The 20,255-nt window shown below is 37.1% G+C and overlaps 4 protein-coding genes across 5 annotated transcripts; 2 read left to right on the top strand and 2 right to left on the bottom strand.

Moving 5' to 3' along the window:
- Nucleotides 1–72: 72 nt before the first annotated feature.
- LOC111795827 (E3 ubiquitin-protein ligase SIRP1) lies at nt 73–2,050 on the bottom strand. Its single transcript, XM_023678421.2, has 2 exons — nt 1,849–2,050; nt 73–1,504 (listed from the first exon to the last, which is right to left on the bottom strand). Exon 2 carries the CDS (start codon nt 1,413–1,415, stop codon nt 348–350), a length of 1,068 nt encoding a protein of 355 aa, XP_023534189.2. The 5' UTR covers nt 1,416–1,504; nt 1,849–2,050; the 3' UTR covers nt 73–347.
- Nucleotides 2,051–3,590: 1,540 nt separating this feature from the next.
- Nucleotides 3,591–11,301, bottom strand: LOC111795446 (uncharacterized). 2 transcript variants are annotated; one of them, XM_023677879.2, is made up of 5 exons: nt 10,896–11,300; nt 10,606–10,799; nt 9,541–9,862; nt 4,484–4,573; nt 3,591–3,976 (listed from the first exon to the last, which is right to left on the bottom strand). In XM_023677879.2, the coding sequence occupies exons 1-5, from the start codon at nt 10,989–10,991 to the stop codon at nt 3,938–3,940; spliced, it is 741 nt and encodes a 246-aa protein (XP_023533647.2). In that variant the 5' UTR covers nt 10,992–11,300; the 3' UTR covers nt 3,591–3,937. The 2 variants fall into 2 exon arrangements, with proteins under 2 accessions (XP_023533647.2, XP_023533648.1); XM_023677880.2 differs by lacking the exons at nt 3,591–3,976; nt 4,484–4,573 and adding an exon at nt 4,580–7,022 and having other exon boundaries at nt 10,896–11,301.
- A 1,626-nt stretch (nt 11,302–12,927) lies between these two features.
- Nucleotides 12,928–16,719, top strand: LOC111796198 (uncharacterized). The gene is made up of 9 exons (XM_023678942.2): nt 12,928–13,108; nt 13,758–13,898; nt 14,117–14,219; nt 14,411–14,470; nt 14,662–14,721; nt 14,805–15,005; nt 15,094–15,205; nt 15,319–15,536; nt 16,288–16,719. The coding sequence occupies exons 2-9, from the start codon at nt 13,768–13,770 to the stop codon at nt 16,378–16,380; spliced, it is 978 nt and encodes a 325-aa protein (XP_023534710.2). The 5' UTR covers nt 12,928–13,108; nt 13,758–13,767; the 3' UTR covers nt 16,381–16,719.
- A 1,385-nt stretch (nt 16,720–18,104) lies between these two features.
- LOC111795014 (L-ascorbate oxidase homolog) lies at nt 18,105–20,015 on the top strand. Its single transcript, XM_023677235.2, has 2 exons — nt 18,105–19,521; nt 19,612–20,015. Exons 1-2 carry the CDS (start codon nt 18,161–18,163, stop codon nt 19,910–19,912), a joined length of 1,662 nt encoding a protein of 553 aa, XP_023533003.2. The 5' UTR covers nt 18,105–18,160; the 3' UTR covers nt 19,913–20,015.
- Nucleotides 20,016–20,255: the final 240 nt, after the last annotated feature.

Below are 20,255 nucleotides of genomic sequence, written 5' to 3' on the forward strand. Positions count from 1 at the left end.
GTGTCTGTATGATTTTCTTTGAATCAAAAGACAAGAACAAAGTAATTGGATACATAAACAATTGAGGCGACATTGAACAAAAACTCAAGCCATATTTGTTATTGGAGTTGAAGGAAAGAATGGGAATTAAGGCAGCGGAGCATCTACAATGTTGGTACAATAACAATAAGGGAGATTCCTCTAAGGGCAGCCGGCAAGACATCTGTATAGAATTGTATAACAAACTTACATTTATATGCATACATACACGAGATCGATTCCGCAAGCAGTGCACAAGCACCACATCGACATCGACACCAACACTGACATCGACATCATCGATATCAGACAGCTTCTTCATATGATAATCAAATGGAACTGTCATCCCTTTGAGAATCACTTGTACTTCCTCCGGAGGAGTTTCCAGCTCCAGCTTGCGATGAAAACAAGCCATTGAATGGCCATGGAAACGAAAATCTACTCTCAGAAGCATTATTTCTCCCATCCTCAATCTCCCCAACACCACCACCATTATTATTAATGTTGAGGTCACCCATGAACCTAGTAGACCCACCACCATCAACATCTCGCTTGGATTCATCTGCAGGCAATTGATGCCTACAAACAGGGCAAGAACTATGAAGCTCCAGCCATGGCAGAATACAACCAGTGTGAAACTTATGCCTGCACGGCATCTCCTTGGCCTCTGCATCAACCTCAAAATCATCCAAACACACTGAACATTGCAAATTATCCTCAACTCTCACTGTGGGCAGCGCATCAACTGCCTCCTTATGCGCTGGTGGAGTGCCATATCTATTAGGATCATTCTCAGCTAGATGTTGCAATAGCAAATCCAAACCAGGTCCAACGAAATAATCACCCAACGACCCAATGGGGTGGTTTTGATTCTCAGTTTGACCTCCTCCTCCTTGAACTACAATGGTTTGATTGAAAGGATTTATGAGAATAACCCGCTCTCGCTCTCTGTTCCTCTCTCTCTCAAAATTCTCTGATTCAGTTGCCATTCCAGCTCTAATACCTTGGAGCAATTGTAGAATGGTAGCTGAGCTTCTCCTCCTCCTCATGACTGAATCAAGCTCTCGGTCCAAGTCAGTCGGCTCAGTCAGGCGATGCCCTTCCCCTTCATCATTGTCGTTATCACCATCATCCTCATCGAACTCTAGATGCCTGAATCTTCGCCGGCCTCGGGGATTTCCCATCATACCAAGCAAGATCGGGGCCCAAAGAGATAAAGCTCGCTCCGATCCAAAATCGGATTCGAGCTCATTATTGTCACGGGAAATATCGCCGTTATTCATCTCTTCGACAAAGCCACTACGGCAGAAGGGGCATTTAATTTCTACATCAATGATGGGATTCACCATTTGAGAACACATGTGACACCAATATCTTGTTGCAATTGACTCGTCCATCCTCAACGCGTGGTTCGTTCCACCTTTTCCCCTTTGTAGGATGATGATATCCTCCCCGCAAGAAACCACAGCTTCCGCTAAGCTATTTTCTGTCACCAAGAAATAAACAGAACAGGATAATCACAAATCATATGTAGCTCATCTCGGAAAAGAAAAATTCATCAGATGCGAAGTGGAATGCACAAAAACTCGGAAAACTCTACACAGATCTCATGAATAATCAGATCCAGATCCCCCCACTCCCGGTCAACCATCAAAAGGGGGATTGCAGCCATCATCAAAACGTCTCCTCGGCATTTGAGAAAACGATAGCCATGGATTCAAAATTGACGAAATTGTAACGAAAATGATAATTACAAACACAAACAATTATACAATCTGGCGGAGGAAACGAGAAACGAAAACAAAAAAGAAGAATCGAGAAGGGAATTACTTGAAAACCAAAACGAAGCGTAGAAGTATCTGGTTGAGGAATTTCCAGGAATCCGTGCGATTGCTCCGATACAATACAGCGAATTGGGTGGAAAAGGGAACGGAACGGAGGCCGAGGCGAAGCCCAAAGCGCGCGCGAGAGAGGGAGGGAGAGAGAGAGAGAGAGAGAGAGAGGGAGAGAGATAATTCAACAAACAATACAATGAAACGAAACAAATAGAAAACTAAAAGTAAATAAACATTCTCTCTCTCTCTCTCTCTCTCTCTCTCTCTCTCTCCTCTGTTGCGTCCGTGAATTTTGAAGAACAAATAATAAAATGTTTTATGGACTAAATTAGTTGAAATTAAACACAAATTTCAATATTTAGAAACTAAATTTGTAATTAATTTTAAGTTAAAACGTATTTAAAACATTTCTAAATTTTTAATAATCTTGTGGGCCATACGTTATTCAATGGTTACTTTTTTTGTTTAATAAGTTATTCTCAATCCATTCAACCATTTTTTTTTTAATTTATATAAATAATTAATTTTATATCTAATAAATTAAATATATTTAAATATATTAAAAAATATTGAACATTTAATATTTTTAAAATTCTTTATATATATATTTATTTAGGAGCTAGATCTATGGATTATCGCTGTTTTGTTGGTTTGAATTTTTTTCGCGTCAAGAAAACAATACTTTATTTTTATTAGACACATAAATGCTCGGCCATAAACCATGATATGCTCGACATCATAGGTATTTAAAGATGAGCTAATTAAAAAATTCGTGATCTCAAAACACAAAAATAAATTGTCCACAAGCTCAATAAGTAGTATTTGTTCGGGTTGTAGTTATATGGTTTCATACCATGTTTATATTGTCTCTATGCAAAATGTGACTCTTTTATGATTTTATAAATGGTTAAGGTTTTATATACTTTCCTATCAAATTTATATTTTTTAAATATAAAAATATAACGAAATAAGATATATTTAGTACAAAACTTATGTATGTATATTATATGTATGAAAGTTTAATATATTTATTATCACAATCGTACTCTTGCAGTGAGGCAGCAATTGTGCAACACTTGTTTTAACCCAACGAATAAGTCAGCCGTGAGAAACTTGGACTTCATAGACAACGTCAGCGTACGTTCAGACCTCGAGTCACGTCTGAGAGATATGTTTTAGAAAACATGAGCGAGAAAATACGTTGAAAACAATGAAAGAAAGCAATGTTATAAACTAAAAGAGATTAGGCAACAACAATGATTTTGATATCATATAACCGAGGTAGAAAGAAGTGACAACTAGTCATATCTCCCTATAATACATTTTGGGACATTTTAACACGAGTAAGTGTAGACATAATTTTAGTGAACAGTCGTGCACCCTCGTAATAACACAACAATAATAGTACGACTATAAACATGTCCTAGATCAGCATGACCATGAACATGTCCTAGACCAGCATGACTATGAACATGTCCTAGACAAACATGACCCGAACATTTGTCATGCGACTACAAACAACAAACCTTGGACAAGCATGACCGTAACATTTGAACAAATATATAATTGTCATGACATCTAAGAAACTAAAAACCCCATTCAATTTCGAGTTTAGTTCGACAAAAGAAAAAGAGAGCTAGAAAGACATGAATATACTTTGAAATTAATTATAACGTCTAAGATATTGTGTCAAACGAAGAGAATAACAAACAAATTGAGCATCAATCTTGATCACTATTTTCGACCTTTTTAATGAACTTTTTATTTAACTTATTTCCTTGTTCCTTCCGAAAATAATACAAAAACTTCTTTCCCTATTGAGACTTCAAAAACAATGGCATTTCTTTTACTCAGCACAGAGCCGAACGGCACAAGAACTTCCTTCAATGAAAAAATTTTATCCTGGAAAAAGAATTATAAATCTAATAATGCGAAGCTGTACAAACACGACTCTACGTGAACCAACCGCACCTGAGTAGTAGTAGTAGTAGTAGTAGTAGTAGTAGTTGGTCGTAAGCGGAATTTGTGACATCAGAATAACAGGAGGAGCACATCATAGTCAACAAATTCGCCAACTCGGGGCTCTAAACCGTCTGCTGCTGATGTCCAGCTGCATGCTCATCCTACAAAGATTGAACCCAGTTAGAATCAAATTAACATGTGGGATGTGGGGTGGGTGGAGGCACAGAAACAATCTGGGGCAGTGATGAACCTCAACAAAGAACTAGTGAAAGTTGATCCATCCTTCTATATATCGCAGCCTAAAGACTCGATTACTTCTTCGCCTAAAGATCAACGAATAAGCATACTACATGATATTGAGTGGAGGCAACAGGATTTGAGATCATGGGTAAGAATCAAAGCCTAATCACCAGTCAAGTTTGATCCATCCTTCTATAAATCGCAGCCTAAAGAATCAATAAACTTATCCAGTTTCTCTCGTTTACTTTTAAAATGGGGGGGGAGGAATCGCAGCCTAAAGAATCAATAAACTCATCATTGGCTATCCACGGTTAAATATCCAAACATAACAATTTTTTTTATCTTACAACATTGGTTAGGCAGAGTGAACTAAATTCTATAAGCCTTGATAACTAACAGATTCCATTATCTGAGATAAGTACACTCACGTCGGCTACTTGGAAATGTCTGGGCAGCTTTGATCGAGACACATCTGACCCAGAAGCAGTACCATTATCACCATGGCCAAAATGGGAGACCTACAGATAGAAATAGCAAGAAATGATGCTATCATTGGTTAGTTAGTCAATTGAAAAAACAGAAGACATGAACGAGGCTCAATAATATATAGGTGTAGGCACATGCAGGGCATTTCAGAAAGGGGAGGAAAACCAAACTCTTCCAATTGGCAGAAAGATGGGAAACATTACGATTTATATGGAGCATAGAACTTAGACTGAAAGAGACCAACCAAAAACATGATCCGAGAACCTTTCCAACAGACTTAACTTTGTTATTGAAGAGCCTATGTTTTTCTCAATCCGGAGCAAAAAAGAGGCCCCCCTCAGAGGTTGCAACCATAATTTTTTTTTTTTTTCTCCCTTAAGTATATGTAGCCTTCTTTGTTAATTAATAATATAGCAAACTCTTTGAGTGTGAGAACTTTCAACTCTCCGAACACACGCACATTCATCTTTTACCTCATTCTAATAGACCATCTCAACCTTTCTCTCTTATTCATGGAGATATTGGAGGGACCTTAAAGGGGTAAATAAATGCCACCGGAACATGTTGGTTTCTTTCATTAGTTGACGATCGCCCATTTGAGTTGGACATTTTAAAGGTAAATCGAAACTAGTTGACAATGCATTCTTTCATAAAGTGATCCTAATTCAGTTTCAAATCAATATTAAAGTACTTAGAAGTAATTGAACTAATAAAAGTTGTGATCTCTTCAACTCTACTCTTGGATACTATCTTTAATCTCATGGCATTACGCACCAAAGTTCTTGGGTTGACACATCACAACAAAGTAGTGTGGTTAAAATGCAAAAAACGCACCTTCAGGGTGAGGTGAAGTTGTTCTAGCTGCAAACTGTTCCAAAAACTAATGTCCTTTTACATTCTCAAGTTCAAGACACCCGTAAAAAACTTTCATGTCTCAATTGTAGCCTAAAATATTGCCTTTGTTTATCTCTATCCTCAACACAATAGAAAACTTGATACCCAATCCATGAAATGTACCTTATAGAATACTCACCAAACAAGAAAGCATACACCTCTAATATTTTAATTCTTTTACACCACCAACTTCCTTGAAACACGATCTAAGATATGAACATTTTCATGAAAGTAATACTACACAAAAAATTGAACCTTCTAGGAAATTTTGGCTTTCTACAGCAAGGAAAAGATGGAGGAGCTGGTCGGGAGAGGGTTCACCAGGCAATGAAAGAAAGGAACTACAAGAAAATCCTTCAGGAGGACCAAGACCACAAAGACAATAATCGTCCCTCCCAAGGCCAACCAAAAACTACCCAATCAAAGACAAAAAGCCACAACATCTGTCATTTCCCTATCGGACAACGAATGGTGAATTAAGCATATCGAAATACATAATGACCAAATGAAGCATGGTGAAATAGATTCACTTCATCAATGAGATAATTGAAATAAACATAATCAACTTGAGAGATGTGTCTTCCTAATAACAAGTTGCAAACATTTACAAGGCTCTACATCGAACCAATGGTAGGGTTGGTCTTCAACAAAATGACTAGCATATATCATCCAGCTTGAGGAGTACAAAAATCAAATTTTTATTGATAAAAAATATTATTTCCTCATATATGCTTAGTATATTATTAAGACCTAAAAGTTGTTATTCCCCCGATTATAGATGTAGACAGCATATCAAGACTCCCTTTTCACTCGAGATATATAGATTCTAACCTATGGCCTCTCAAGTCTCCCTTTTTGGATAGGAAACAAAGTTATTACTAAAAGAAAATGATTTTATTAAAAACAACAACCTAGACACACATCATTGAGCCTAACAAGGAGGAGTAAAAAAAATGGCCTCCACTCAAGGAACGAGGGACAATTACAAAAAGATTTGTTAGGGCACTCCAAATAGGGGTCGTTTACCTTCTATTATGAATAACCAAATTTCCATGGAGAAAAAAATGAAAGAGTACAAGGGCGTACAAGAAAGAGAGCTCACAAAAGGAGGCAAACTAAAGAAAGGGTCTCCAATCTAACAAAAACAAAACCTAACAGATAATTATAAAACAGCTTAACCATCGCAGCCCACAAAGAGATGTTGAACCTATTAAGAGCCCAACCGTCACACCAAAACCTCTCTCTCAAGCACTTTAAAGACCTTGGTATTCCTCTCTTCCCAAAGACCATACAAAACAACACACACCCGATTCAGCTACAACAACCTTCCCCTACCATGAAAGGAAGGTGGAGAAGGAACCTCTCAATCATCTCACTGCACTTATGTTTAGCCATACTCAAGCCAAACTCCTTGAAGAAACAGCTCCAACCCAATATAAAGAGGTCGCATACATGACCCACAAAATCAAAGAAGGTGAGCTTAAAAAGTTGAGCACTTCAAGCATTACACCATTAAACTCTAGCTTTGTCCTTTAACCTCCAGCATAGATTAATTCAATTAGCCCACATTCAATCTTCTTAGGGAAGCTGCAAGTAAAAAAAAAAAAAAAAAAGGATTAAAATGAAACTTCAGCCTCTATAAGCAAATAACAGTGATGGACGAGGTGGTCGTTGGATGCTGGCTTGACTCGTACATCAAACATATATGGGGCAATAAGGCATAATTTGGATCTCTTTTTGTACTCTATCCAAGGTATAAAGGCTATTGCAGGCTAAGGACCACATAAAAAGTTATAGTTTCTTTTCCATATCAACATGCTAAGTGTTCATTCAAAAAAAGAAGGGTCGAGGTGAACGACTTGGTTGGCTAAATTTATCATGGTTATGAATATTAAGGAACATAACAAAGAAACCCCATTCGTCCATTATTCCACCTCTCTATACAATATCTCTTCTAAACCAAGGATTCTAAGTTTTGTTAGAGGTCAACCCATAGCTATAAATATAGAAAAACTTGTAGTTTAAAAAGAATAATCAGGGAAAAGTATCACCAAGCGAAGAAGGATAGCCAACTATCTTTCCAAAATCGTATCTCAGGACAGACTTAAAATGGGAGTTAACTTCCAAGAAACTCCTAGTTTGGAGATGTCCTTCCATGGGTAACAAAGGTCCTTCACTTTCAAATGGTTTGGGAACCAAACATCTCTGTATTGATCATACCTGCTTCTAATAATTATTTTCTACAACATTTATCATCCTCAGAATATCTCTGGTTCGTAGCCATTTGGCTAAGAGTGCTGACTAAATGACCACCCCATTACTCTTTGCACCTCTCTAAAGAAAGCCTCTAATAATTTTCTCTAAATAAATAAATACTGGCTTTACCTCAAATGTATATGTAGCAGCCCAAGCCTACCGCTAGCAGATATTGTCCTCTTTAGGTTTTTCCTTATGAGCTTCCCCTCAAGGTTTTAAAACACGCTTACTAGGGAGAGGTTTCCACACCCTAATAAGGAATGTTTCGTTCCCCTCTCCAACTAACATGGGATCTCACAATCCAGCCCCCTTGCGGGCCCAACGTCCTCGCTAGCACACCACCCAGTGTCAGGTTTTATAACATTTGTAACAACCTAAGCCCACCGCTAGCAGATATTGTCCTCTTTGGGCTTTCTCTTCTGGGCTTCCCCTCAAGGTTTTAAAATGTGTCTGCTAGGGAGAGGTTTCCACACCCTTCTCGTTCCCCTCTCCAACCAATATGGGATCTAACAATATGTTAAGGAAATAGAGAGGAACAACATAAGGCACCAAGTAACAATAGCAAGTCTTCATGCCTTCAATATTAGGAAGTCTTTTCATTCAGCCAACTTTTTACTAATGTTATCTACACTTGGATCCACTAGTACATGTGAAGGAAGACACTTTTTGTCCACATTCACATGGTCAAAGAGGAATTTTGAATATTTATATTCAAGCTTGAGGGCCAACGATCTTCAACAAAAAAATGCCACAATTTCATCAATTTGAAACTATCACAATTTCATCACTTTAATCTTTTCCAGTCTTAAAACCTTCCAACTTATCTTTTTTTTTTTTTTTTTTTTTTTTTTTTTTTTACTAACTTCAACAAACCAACTCCAAGAATCGACCACCAGAGTAGAGAGGAAAAGGAGAAAGAAAATCCTCCTGCCTTATATCTCAAATAGTCCTCCCATTGTAGTGGAGAGAGTCGTAGATCCACCTTCTCCATCAAAAGGCTGAAACCTTTTCGCTCCATTATCATATCTAAGTGGAGGATCCATCAACCTTCTCATATACTTTTCCAAAATTGATCTCTCCTATCAAACGAAAGGGGAAAAAATCTTCGGGATGAAACCTTTATTATTATTGCTATGGTAATCATCTAATGATTCAGCTGCAAGAGAAATGGCATCCATGATTTGTCTGTCTCCTGTAAAAACCATTTGCATGTCATCAATGATGAAAGGGAGCACTTTGTGTAATCTACTACTAGAACATTACAAACCATCAAGGACTCTCGGGTCATGGAGAGTGTTTGCTAGTAAGTATTCTCTCTCATTTGCTTGATCTTTCATCTCACTCCCACTATTAGGTCTAATATAGCTAAGAACTCATGGAGATGAATTGACGCCATTCACTTCACCAAAGGTCCTACTCGATGGTATTAGGTTTATAAGCAAACATCAAGGATTTAGATTAGACTTTGTGAAGAGGTCACCTATTCAATACAAATTTTTAAGACATTTGAAATCGGTTTAGCTCCAATTCATCCTAATAAAGTGGATTTCTACAATAATAATAATAATAATAGTAATAGTGATAAAATTTTATTTGCTCTTCAAAAATATTTATAAACAAAAAAACTTCATTCAGTAAAGGAAACTTGTAATAAGGCTAGCCCTCTTCATCTTGTAAGAATTGAATGCTGAAATTCAGTATGATATTAACTACATATAAAAAGAATACCATGGAAAACTAAATGGATAAAGCAATAGGATCGCAGCAGAAAATTTAGAACTAGTAAATGAATGACAATGGATCAATGACGGTTGCATGAAAGAGTGCTTAAAATAAATTGATACGTTACCCCAGACAGACATTTACTATCTTGACCATCTTCGAAGAGGGACGAGTAATAAGTTGGATCATAAATAGAGCCCCCTATTATATCATCAGAAACTGAGGGCTCTCTAACTGCAACTGGAGTAGCAGGGCTAAGAAAACTATTTCTCAAATCATAATCTGCCTCTCGGGGGATTGGAGTTTCCATGTATGAAATCCCCAATCTGTAAATTTGAATCCACAGTAGTGAAGACGATAGTCTAACAGAAAATCCAGTAATCTGCATTGCCAGAGTAAGCTTCACTGAAAAGGTAAAAAAGGGTCCATATTTCTCAGATGAGATGTTCCTGCATATAAGCAATCTTTCATTCAATTAACAGGGTAAAATAGCCAGCAATCAGCATCATGCATCAATCTAGAAGCACGTTATGCACGTACGCACTTGATGAGCATTAAAAAAGAAAATGCAGGCACAAAGATGGGTGTCAGGAGAATGCATTGTTCAAATAAGTTTTACAGAAAAAAAAAGTATAATAAATAAATAATTAAAAACCCTCTCCAACTATACAAGATCGAAGCTTTCTTCAAAACGTATAAAACGTACAAGTATTGTTGCAACCATACAACATCAAAGCTCCCTTCAAAATCCTTTTTAATTAATCATAGCTAATTCAAAATCATATTTCGTCCGGAATTAGAATTTCAACTTTGAGTGTGAAGTTTCTGCATTCATCAAATTAGCTTCATCTATCTCATACACAGCAGTGCTTCCATGGACCGGTGAGGAAGGTTTATCATGAAATTATCCAACTAGTTAAAGAGTAAAGAACTGTAGGAGTATAATAAGCAGCTTCAACGTTGGAAATGCATTTTTAGGGGCGGACAGGGATCATGCTGGCTATCATACTAATCATATCAATATGCTTTGTAGAATTATACTATAACGCATACTTGTTCTGTATGCATCCTTTCTAATTTTACTCTATAGACAAGGACAAGACATCGCTAAATTCACCAAGCAGTCCAGACTCACGTTCTCAAACAAACTAAACATGCTGGGATTACTAAAACGAGAGAGCTAGAGAGAGACCATGTGTCGTAGGCAAAAAGAAGGAACCAGGAGATGTCGAGGAAAATCGCAGAGAACAGGAGAACAGCATATGTACGGCCAAGACTCTGACTGCTGCTCTCGATGGCTACCAAAGCAAATAATGCGATCGCCAAATTTACAAGTAATACACCGTTGTACAATGCCCCTAGGGATCCAACCAATGCGCACCCGATCTTTCTCATACGTATGTAGATACATTAGATTAAGAATTCAAAACGTAAAGAACGAAGAACAAAGAAAAGAAGGCGGAGATAGGGGGAAGAATGCACCTGGATATAAATGAGAATAACTGCGAAAGATTGAAGCCTGTCATAATCACGAAGCCATGGCCGAATTCGATCTCTCAATGAATTGCAAAGCATCATATACCATTTGAAAGAAAAACCACCCACCCACCAGTGAACCGTCCCAACCTCGTATCCACCTCCGGCCACCGCACTCCCCACTCGATAATTTGATTTCCTACACTCTTTTCTGTCGCTCTCTCTCTCTGATTCTTCTCCTCTTTTGAGCCTCTTCCCCCTTTCTGAGCTGAATTAGACCGCGAAATTCATGAGCGTGCGCGAGCTCGCGAGGAACACGAGTTCGATGCACAGCGAGAACGGAATAACGTGAAGACAGAATCAGTTACAAAGAAGGATAAATTTTGAAAGAGTGTGGAAGGCATTTCTTGAGAGAATTATACCATTTTTTAGGTTAAAAACTGCTAAATTTAGTCCCAATTTCAATAAATCTCAAAATTAACATTAACCACTAGTTTAGGGTTAATTCTAATGAATATATATATATCCACGTTGGTTGGAGAAGAGCACGAACCAACATTTATAAGGGTGTGGAAACCTTCCCTTAACAGACGTGTTTTAAAGCTTTGAGGGGAAGCCCGGGAAAGCCCAAAGAGGACAATATCTACTAACGGTGGATCTGGGCCGTTACAAATGGTATCAGAGCCAGACACCGAACGATGTGTCGCCTTCTCGCTGTTCCTCGAATGGGGATAGACACGAGGCGGTGTGCCAATAAGGATGTTGGACCCAAAGGAAGAGGATTTGGGGGCGGTCCCACATCGATTGGAGGAAGGAAAGAGTGCCAGCAATGGTGCTACGTGTTTTAAAGTTTTGAGGGGAAGCCCGGAAAATCCCAAAGAGGACAATATCACCTAACGGTGGATCTGGGTCGTTACAAATGATATCAGAGCTAGATACCAAACGATGTGCTAGCCTTCTTGCTGTTCTTCAAAGGGGGATAGACACGAGGCAATGTGCCAGTAAGGATGTTGGGCCCCAAATGAGGAGGATTTGGGTGCGGTGGAAAGAGTGCCAACGAGGATGCTGAGCCCCGAAGGAGGGTGGATTGTGACATCCCACATTGGTTGGGGAGGAGAACAAACCACAATTTACAAGGGTGTAGAAACTTTCCCCTAGCAGACGCGTTTTAAAGTCTTGAGGGGAAGCCCGAAAGGAAAAGCCCAAAGAGGAGAATATCTGCTAACGATGAATATGGGCCGTTACATAATATATAATATATATTATATATATACATATATAAGTCGTAATCGAAAAATTTAATATTATTTTTATAATTCCATGCACGGACTATATATATATATATGGTTGATAGACAAGGGCAACTCATGGGCTTGAAAGCTACTGATCACCCAACCTTCGAATCTCGGTGTCTATTTGTCATACATGGAATCCTCACTGTATGTCATGCACAGATCTACGAAGCTCAATGTCTATTTGTCATAAGTAATGTTCAGTACTTTTGATTTTCGCCCATAATTTCGTATCTTCCGTCTAAAACTTTTGATATCAGTTGACTGAATGAATAAGTGACAGAACTGTTCCGTAAGAACAAAATTCTATTTTAAAATAGGATTGAAAAACTTTGTTACCATTCTTTTAATAAATTAAGTCAATATTTAAATAATTATAAATAGCTGATTTAAATTAAATACGACCCTATTTTTATTAAAAATTTAAATATTTTTAAAATAATAATTAATATCTTATTAATTATGGCTACTAAATTTTAAATTTCATACTCAATATAATAAAAGAATTCAATTTTTTTTTTAAATAAAACTAAAAAATCTTCAATTAAATTATTTTTTGGAAAATTAAATAATTATTGAATTGATCTAAAAAGAGGAAAAACCAATAAAATAGTTGTTATTTATTCTAGGAATATTATCAATTTACATAAATTATTATTTTAAAGGGAAAAAAAATGGGAGAATATTATGACGAATTTTTAACAAGAAACAAAAAATAAAAATAAATTAAATTAAATAAAAAAGAGAGAGAACGAAACGATAAAAAAGCATATTGGTTCCGAAGATCTAAGATCGAGTGAGTGTTCGCTATTCGATCGCTGTTTCGAAGAGAATCACCGTGATAAACCCTTTCAATTGCACCATCCACTGTACAGGAGCGACGAACAGGAAGGGTTAATCAAATCTACTTCGGCGTTGATTTCTCTGGTAAGCAAAATTTCTTTCCTTCTGGAATTAGTTTCTTATGATATTTACCTGTTGTCTTCCCCCATCTGTCTGGAAACCCTGAATTTGAAAGGATTTCAAATCAGAACGGATTTGAAGTCATTTATTGTGTTTGGTTTGAGCAAAAAATTAGGATTGAATTTCCATCTGATTTCAAATCCTGTTTTGTCTCGTCGTTTGGTTTCTTCTGAAATAAGACGGATTTGGAAGGATTTTAGATTAAATTTGAACTCATTCCAATTCCTCCCATGTTCGAATTGGTTGGATTGAAGAAATCAAAATGAAATAGAAATAAATGTGAAATATGTGAAAATCTTTCCCATTTCTTGTTTCTAAAATTTTTAAAAGTTCCTAAAATATGTGAAAATTTTCAGAAACTGCAAAAGTAGTTTCTCTGCCTTGGTAAGACATCGTTTAAGTGAATGGCTCAAGTGAGAGAGGACATTGCAGATCCAATTTGGCCAACATTTGAACGATAAACACAATTTGATTATTGTTTTTAATTTTGCATCTAAACTCTCTAACTTGTTATATGTTTTTTAAATGTATGTTATATCTTGTTGTATGTTTTTTCAAATTATATTTGAACTTCTAACTCTTTCTGGACTCACCCCATCTTGTTGATGTGCAGAAACAGAGAGATGAAGAAGGTGGACGTGCCCAAGCTGGGTTTGCTTCTTGTTGTTCTCCTGGTGGCAGCGACATTTGAACCTAGCTCATCTTTGCCATCCACTGTTCCTGCATTCCTCTGGTCTCCTCATCATCACCATGGGTACGCCGTATGACATTTTTTGTGTGTTAAATTGTTGCAAATGAATGATATATGTACTTAAGTTGATCTTTAGATACAATTGATCAGGATCGCCCTCTTCATTGTTGGATCAATTGTCTCTAACTTTTAGATGTCCCCATAAATTCCTTTTTGGACATGTTATATACTATGCATCATTGTTCTAGGCATAATTTAATAGTTGTACTATATGGTTGCAGGTTTTCAAACAACATGATCGAAAAATCTGTTGATTACCAGACCATTTCTCCACAGGAGCTGGCAAAGTCTGTTCTGTATGAAGGGGGCTGGTCAAAATTTCTGGTGTTTGTTACATTTCACATCTTGTTCTGAAGTTCTCTATCACTAGTTTTTTAAGATATCTTGTATATTTCAAGTCTGTTCTGCATGCACAATTTTTATTTTTAGAAAAGCTAGCTGTTTTGCCTTTTTGTATATTCTTTTTTCTTGATTTCTTCTTATATTTATATTTTATTTGTTATTTATTTCTTCAGTGCTCAAGAAAGAATGTAGAGCAGCATGTGGATCTTGCAATAGTCTTTGTTGGTTCAGAGGTAGGAATATATGAATTTTGAGATTATTCAGTCTTCATCATGTAATTCTTTAATTGGTGAATTTGTCAATTATTTTCTTGCAAATTTTTTAGTGTACCACAAATACTTTTTCTATTATTCAGGATAATAATTTGATGCATTGTTATGTTGGTTCACATATTTTTTCCTTGACGATTCGTTTGGTTTCATAGTTGCAATCAGATTTTATGTTGAGCAGGCACGTGGATCCAAACCTTAAGGACTTACTAAAGGTTTGCAAAAGCAATTTGCTTTATAAATTCTAAAACTGCATGTCTTTGAGTCTTGTCTCTAAATCCAGGATCAATTTTCACAGGTCTCTTTCTCAAGGTCTAACTTCTCCTTGGCATTTCCTTATGTGGCTGCACCAGAAAGCGGGACGATTGAAAATTCATTGATCTCAGAGTTCAAAAAATCGTGTGGGCATGACCTGGGAATCAGCAATAGTGCCTTCCATGAGTTGTGCTCCATTGAGGATGAATCGTTCCAGAGACTTCCCCTGCAGCTTTCAATTAATGTAAATCTATCTTTATATGACTAAAGTCATTTGTTTTCTTAGAACATTTGTGATATTCTTATTTGTTCTTTCTACGTCAAACGAGTAGGATTATATGGTTTCAAGAATGGAAAAGAAGCCAAAGGGAGAGACAGATTTGGTAGTTTTCTGTCATGGAGGTTTCAATTCACCTAAAGAAGTTAATTCATGGGCTTCTGAAAGTATGTTGACGCATTTTACTTTGTCTTACAATGGTTATTAGAACTAGCAACATGATTGACATTATGGCTGTAGTGCTAACAACATTTTGTGCTGAATTTTGAAATTATTATAGGCAAAGCTTTGTTGGAAATAATGACTTCTGCAGAGCATGTTGGGTCAAAGTATGAAATTCTCTATGTATCGGATCCCTTTCGGTCCATTCGCCATACTTCTATGAAGCTTGAAAGATTTCTTGCTGAGGGTTCCTCTGGAAATGGATCAACTAAATCAGCAAATTTCTGTGATGAAGTCTGCCAAATTAAATCATCTCTTCTCGAGGGCCTCTTTGTTGTGAGTCACTAACTGTCATTATGTGTGATATTCTAGCTTTATAATTTGTATATTTTGGCTGCACCTTGTATAAAGTTGGACACTAATGACTTATTTCAGCATGGAATTCGGTAGGCGAACTAGGCAAAGCATTGTAGTTTCATTATCAGGATTTAGGAATAGGTTTTCATGTTACTTGGTTTATTATCATCTGGACCAATCTTCTTGTTTCCCTCATCTTATCTCCTCTGCCCCAACACACCAGGCATAAAAGAAAGAACACCCTTTATTTCTAAGATAATTACATGTGAGATCATCATATTTGGTGGTAATTTTTGGTTATCTTCTTGCTTATGCCGCTGAATAGTAAAAATCATATGTGCACCAATTCCTATATCTATTTGGCTATTAGTTCTAGATAAAGTTTTACTCATTTCCCAAAACTTTGATCATATTACCTCTCTTTTAGCATGCTTCCATCTCGTTATGTGTGTTCTTCATGAGTCTCACTGTTTAAATGGCATATTTGGTGGCAATTTCTGGTTATCTTCTTGCTTATGCCGCTGAATGGTAAAAATCATATGTGCACCAATTCCCATATATATTTGGCTATTAGTTCTTGATAAAGTTTTACCCTTTCCCCAAAACCTTGATCATATTACCTCCCTTTTAGCACACTTTCATCTCGTTATGCGTGTTCTTAACGAGTCTCACTGGTTAAATGGGCTGCCATTTCGACTTAAAATTTGCTTCCAAATCTCCACTTATGCAGGGGATCGTGTTGCTCATAATCCTAATATCAGGCCTTTGCTGTATGATGGGTATTGACACCCCAACGAGATTTGAGACACCTCAAGACTCTTAAAAATCTCGTTCCTCATTGTATGGAGAGTAGTTGAGCAATTGTTTTTGGTGATGTATCCTCGCAGGGAGATAGCCGATGATGCCATTAATTTGTCATAATAGATTTTATGGTATTTTTTTTGTTGTTATTCCCGTTTACCTGTGGCATGGTTGTCTGCTATGTTCCACCAGCTGCTGCTGCTGCTGCTGCTGCTGCTTCTGCTGCTGTTATGTATGAGTATTGAAGCTTTCTGGTTTTCCCTTATATTCTTATGTGATTTCATTGTAAGCAAGGAGAAAATAAATGTGTTATTCCCATCATACTTTACCTTGTATCAATGTTAACAGATGGTTGCTTGCTCGCTCGGTGGCAGATCTAGAACGTAATGTTCGTGGCTAAATTTTCAATCCGATATTAGTTTATTCGTTATTAAAGTGGTTAAGTAAGAAGTATGATTCTTAAATTTTTAAGATTGTATCTAATAGGTTATCATTTCATTTTATGTATATTAGGTTCTTGAATTGAAATATTATAAATTAATTTTCGTGAAAATAATTTTTAGAATTAAAATATATTTTAATTTATTTTCATGTATATCACAAAAAAAAACTCAAATTTAAATATAAATCTAAAACAAAAATTCTGATATTATATATTTGTTATTACTTCATATTAAATAGATATATGAATAATAAATATTTTATTATTATTATTATTATTATTTTTTTTTTTTTTTGTAAAAATATGATATCTAATAAATTGAAGAGATAAGGCGACGTTATGTCTCAAAAAAAAAAAATTAACAGTAAAACCAAATAAAGTTTAAAGATTTATGTAAACATTTATTTATTTAGAAACATTTAATTAAGATTTACCATTCAACTTCAATATATATTTAAAAAATTAAGTTAAATATTATTTTTTATAAATAATTAGAAAATAAATAATTATGAAATTAATTAAATATATGTATATATATCAAGCAAAAATGTATATTTTAAAATTAACAATCAATTCCGAATTAGCCCCAAGCCACTTCAAATCATACAAGTTACTTCAAGTCGAGTCATTTTATTTTTTGAACACCCCAAGCCACGTCTCTATAACATACACCCTTCACTAGTCATGAGCGATAATAAAACCACTAGAGATGAAAGCTATAGTTTATAAGACAAAGTCAAGCCACGTATAGATCCGTAGCATAGCAGGTTCATCTCTAAAACTCTTTTCAAGTGTCATCTCCCAAAACTACAGGTCAAGTCATAAACTCAAAGAAACAAACATTTTCACCGACTAAATTAACCGAGCCATTGAAAGGTAATTGAAACACCATAAACAACAACAACGACCACTCAAATTAATAACCAAGACAAGAACACTATCCACCCAAAACCCATAATTCTTCACAAACAAGTATAATAAAAAAATTTAATAACCATATAAAAACTAAACATAATCCATAGAAATCAAAATCATATTCAAATTAAATTAACCATCGTATATAATCATTCAAGGTACGTTAAGATCCACTGATATTCTTCAAAAAAAAAAAAAAAACAGAAACTCCTATAATTAAGGAGAGTCATACACTTGGCGCTAAAATCATCCAAAGCAAGAAAAAAAGGGGACCGTTAGAGAAAAAAACGGGCAGAAAATAGTTAGGAAATGAACTAAAAACCACTATATAAACCAACGCTTGCAAGGCTTAGCCATCAGGGAACCAACCTGGCTTACATACAAAACAACAACAAAAACAAAAAAAAAAAAAAAAAACAAAGCAAAATAAGGAAGCTTTAACAATATGAGTTTCGTGTCCATATTTACCCTGCTGCTCTGCGTCTGCGCCGCATCCCTATGGGCGGTCCACGCCGAAGACCCTTACCTCTTCTTCACTTGGAAGGTCACCTACGGCACCATCTCTCCGCTTGGCGTCCCCCAACAAGGCATCCTCATCAACGGCGAGTTCCCCGGCCCTAACATCAACTCCACCACCAACAACAACGTCGTCGTCAACGTCTTCAACCACCTCGACGAGCCCTTCCTCATTCATTGGAGCGGCATCCAACACAGGAAGAATTGCTGGCAAGACGGCCTCCCCGGGACCACCTGCCCCATCCCTGCTGGCACCAATTTCACCTACCATTTCCAAGTCAAGGACCAAATCGGAAGCTTCTTCTACTACCCATCCACCGCCATGCACCGAGCCGCCGGTGGCTTCGGTGGCCTCCGCATCAACAGCCGTCTACTCATCCCCGTCCCTTATGCCGACCCAGAAGACGACTACACCGTCCTCATTGGCGATTGGTATTCCAAGAGCCACACCACTTTGAAGCAATTCTTGGACAGCGGCCGCACCCTGGCTAGACCCGATGGCGTCCTGATCAATGGCAAGAACGAAAAGGGCGATGGCAGTGATGAGCCACTCTTCACCATGAAGCCCGAGAAGACTTATAAGTACAGAATTTGCAACGTGGGGCTTAAGGCATCTCTTAATTTTAGAATCCAAAGCCATTCCATGAAGCTTGTTGAGATGGAAGGCTCACACGTGGTCCAAAACGATTACCAATCCCTCGACGTCCATGTGGGGCAATGCTTCTCTGTTTTGGTCACTGCCAATCAAGAGCCCAGAGACTATTACATGATGGCATCCACTCGTTTCTTGAAGAACATTCTTTCAACTAAAGCCATCATTCGTTACACCAATGGCAAAGGTCCTGCTTCTTCTGATCTTCCAGAGGCACCCATAGGTTGGGCTTGGTCCCTCAATCAATTCCGCACCTTCCGATGGAACCTCACTGCCAGTGCTGCTAGACCCAACCCCCAAGGCTCCTTCCGCTATGGTTCAATCAACATTACTCGCACCATCAAGCTCGTCAATTCAGCCGGTAAGGTCGACGGTAAGCTACGATATGCCATCAATGGCGTCTCTCATGTCGAAACCGAAACTCCATTGAAGCTTGCGGAATACTTCAAAGTCCCTGAGAAGGTGTTCAAGTACGACACGATTTCCGACGAGGGATTACCAGAAGGTTCATCCACCATCACTGTGGCTCCTAATGTTCTGAATGCAACCTACCGCAACTTCGTTGAGATCATTTTTGAGAACCATGAGAAGGTGCTCCAAGCATGGCATTTGAATGGCTACTCCTTCTTTGCCGTAGCGTAAGTATTAGTAATGCAATTGTTTCGTTCCCCCAATGAGTTATAGCATATATGGGTATTGATTGTTGTGTTGTTTAATGTGGTTTACAGCATCGAGCCAGGGAAATGGTCTCCAGAGAAGCGAGCCAACTACAATCTTCTTGATGCGGTGAGCCGACACACCATCCAGGTTTATCCCAAGTCATGGGCGGCGATTCTTCTGACATTCGACAATTGTGGGATGTGGAACTTGAGGTCTGAGCTGACAGAAAACCGTTACTTGGGACAGCAAATGTATGTCAGTGTCCTGTCCCCAGCTCTGTCGCTCCGAGATGAGTACAACATTCCAGACCGCACTTTGCTGTGTGGAGTGGTGAAGGGCATGCCGTTACCCAAGCCGTATACCATTTGAGATCATTCATTGATACCGTCCTCCAATTGTGGGAATTTCAGACGGATCAAGTGATTTGGGAAGGGTGTTTTTTGTTTTTTTTTTTAATGATTTTTTATCTATAATTGTTGGAAATAAAAAAAATATAATAAAATTTTCTTATCATTATCCACTTTTTATTATCATTATCCACACGTCACAGTTTATTTGTTCACATGTCAAAATAATTAATTAATAAAAGATTTGTTATTATCAAAACATATAAAGTTGGGATAAAATAATAATATTATTATATCATTTTAACACAATATAATAAAATATTAATATATATTATGCATCATTTATATAAAATGAATGTTCAATA

This window comes from Cucurbita pepo, chromosome 5 (genome assembly GCF_057944985.1).
Source record: "Cucurbita pepo subsp. pepo isolate OVF chromosome 5, ASM5794498v1, whole genome shotgun sequence".
Classification (NCBI taxonomy): Eukaryota; Viridiplantae; Streptophyta; class Magnoliopsida; order Cucurbitales; family Cucurbitaceae; genus Cucurbita; species Cucurbita pepo.

Excerpts from the sequence above, each read along its gene's own strand:
- LOC111795827 (XM_023678421.2), bottom strand. The coding sequence starts at position 1,415 with ATGGACGAGTCAATTGCAACAAGATATTGGTGTCACATGTGTTCTCAA.
- LOC111795446 (XM_023677879.2), bottom strand. The coding sequence starts at position 10,991 with ATGATGCTTTGCAATTCATTGAGAGATCGAATTCGGCCATGGCTTCGT. Across the intron at positions 10,800-10,895 it reads TTATTCTCATTTATATCCAG|ATCGGGTGCGCATTGGTTGG; the intron begins GTGCATTCTTCC and ends CGTATGAGAAAG. Across the intron at positions 3,977-4,483 it reads GACATTTCCAAGTAGCCGAC|GATGAGCATGCAGCTGGACA; the intron begins GTGAGTGTACTT and ends CAATCTTTGTAG.
- LOC111796198 (XM_023678942.2), top strand. The coding sequence starts at position 13,768 with ATGAAGAAGGTGGACGTGCCCAAGCTGGGTTTGCTTCTTGTTGTTCTC. Across the intron at positions 14,471-14,661 it reads TAGTCTTTGTTGGTTCAGAG|TTGCAATCAGATTTTATGTT; the intron begins GTAGGAATATAT and ends TTGGTTTCATAG. Across the intron at positions 15,537-16,287 it reads TTCTCGAGGGCCTCTTTGTT|GGGATCGTGTTGCTCATAAT; the intron begins GTGAGTCACTAA and ends CCACTTATGCAG.
- LOC111795014 (XM_023677235.2), top strand. The coding sequence starts at position 18,161 with ATGAGTTTCGTGTCCATATTTACCCTGCTGCTCTGCGTCTGCGCCGCA. Across the intron at positions 19,522-19,611 it reads TACTCCTTCTTTGCCGTAGC|CATCGAGCCAGGGAAATGGT; the intron begins GTAAGTATTAGT and ends TGTGGTTTACAG.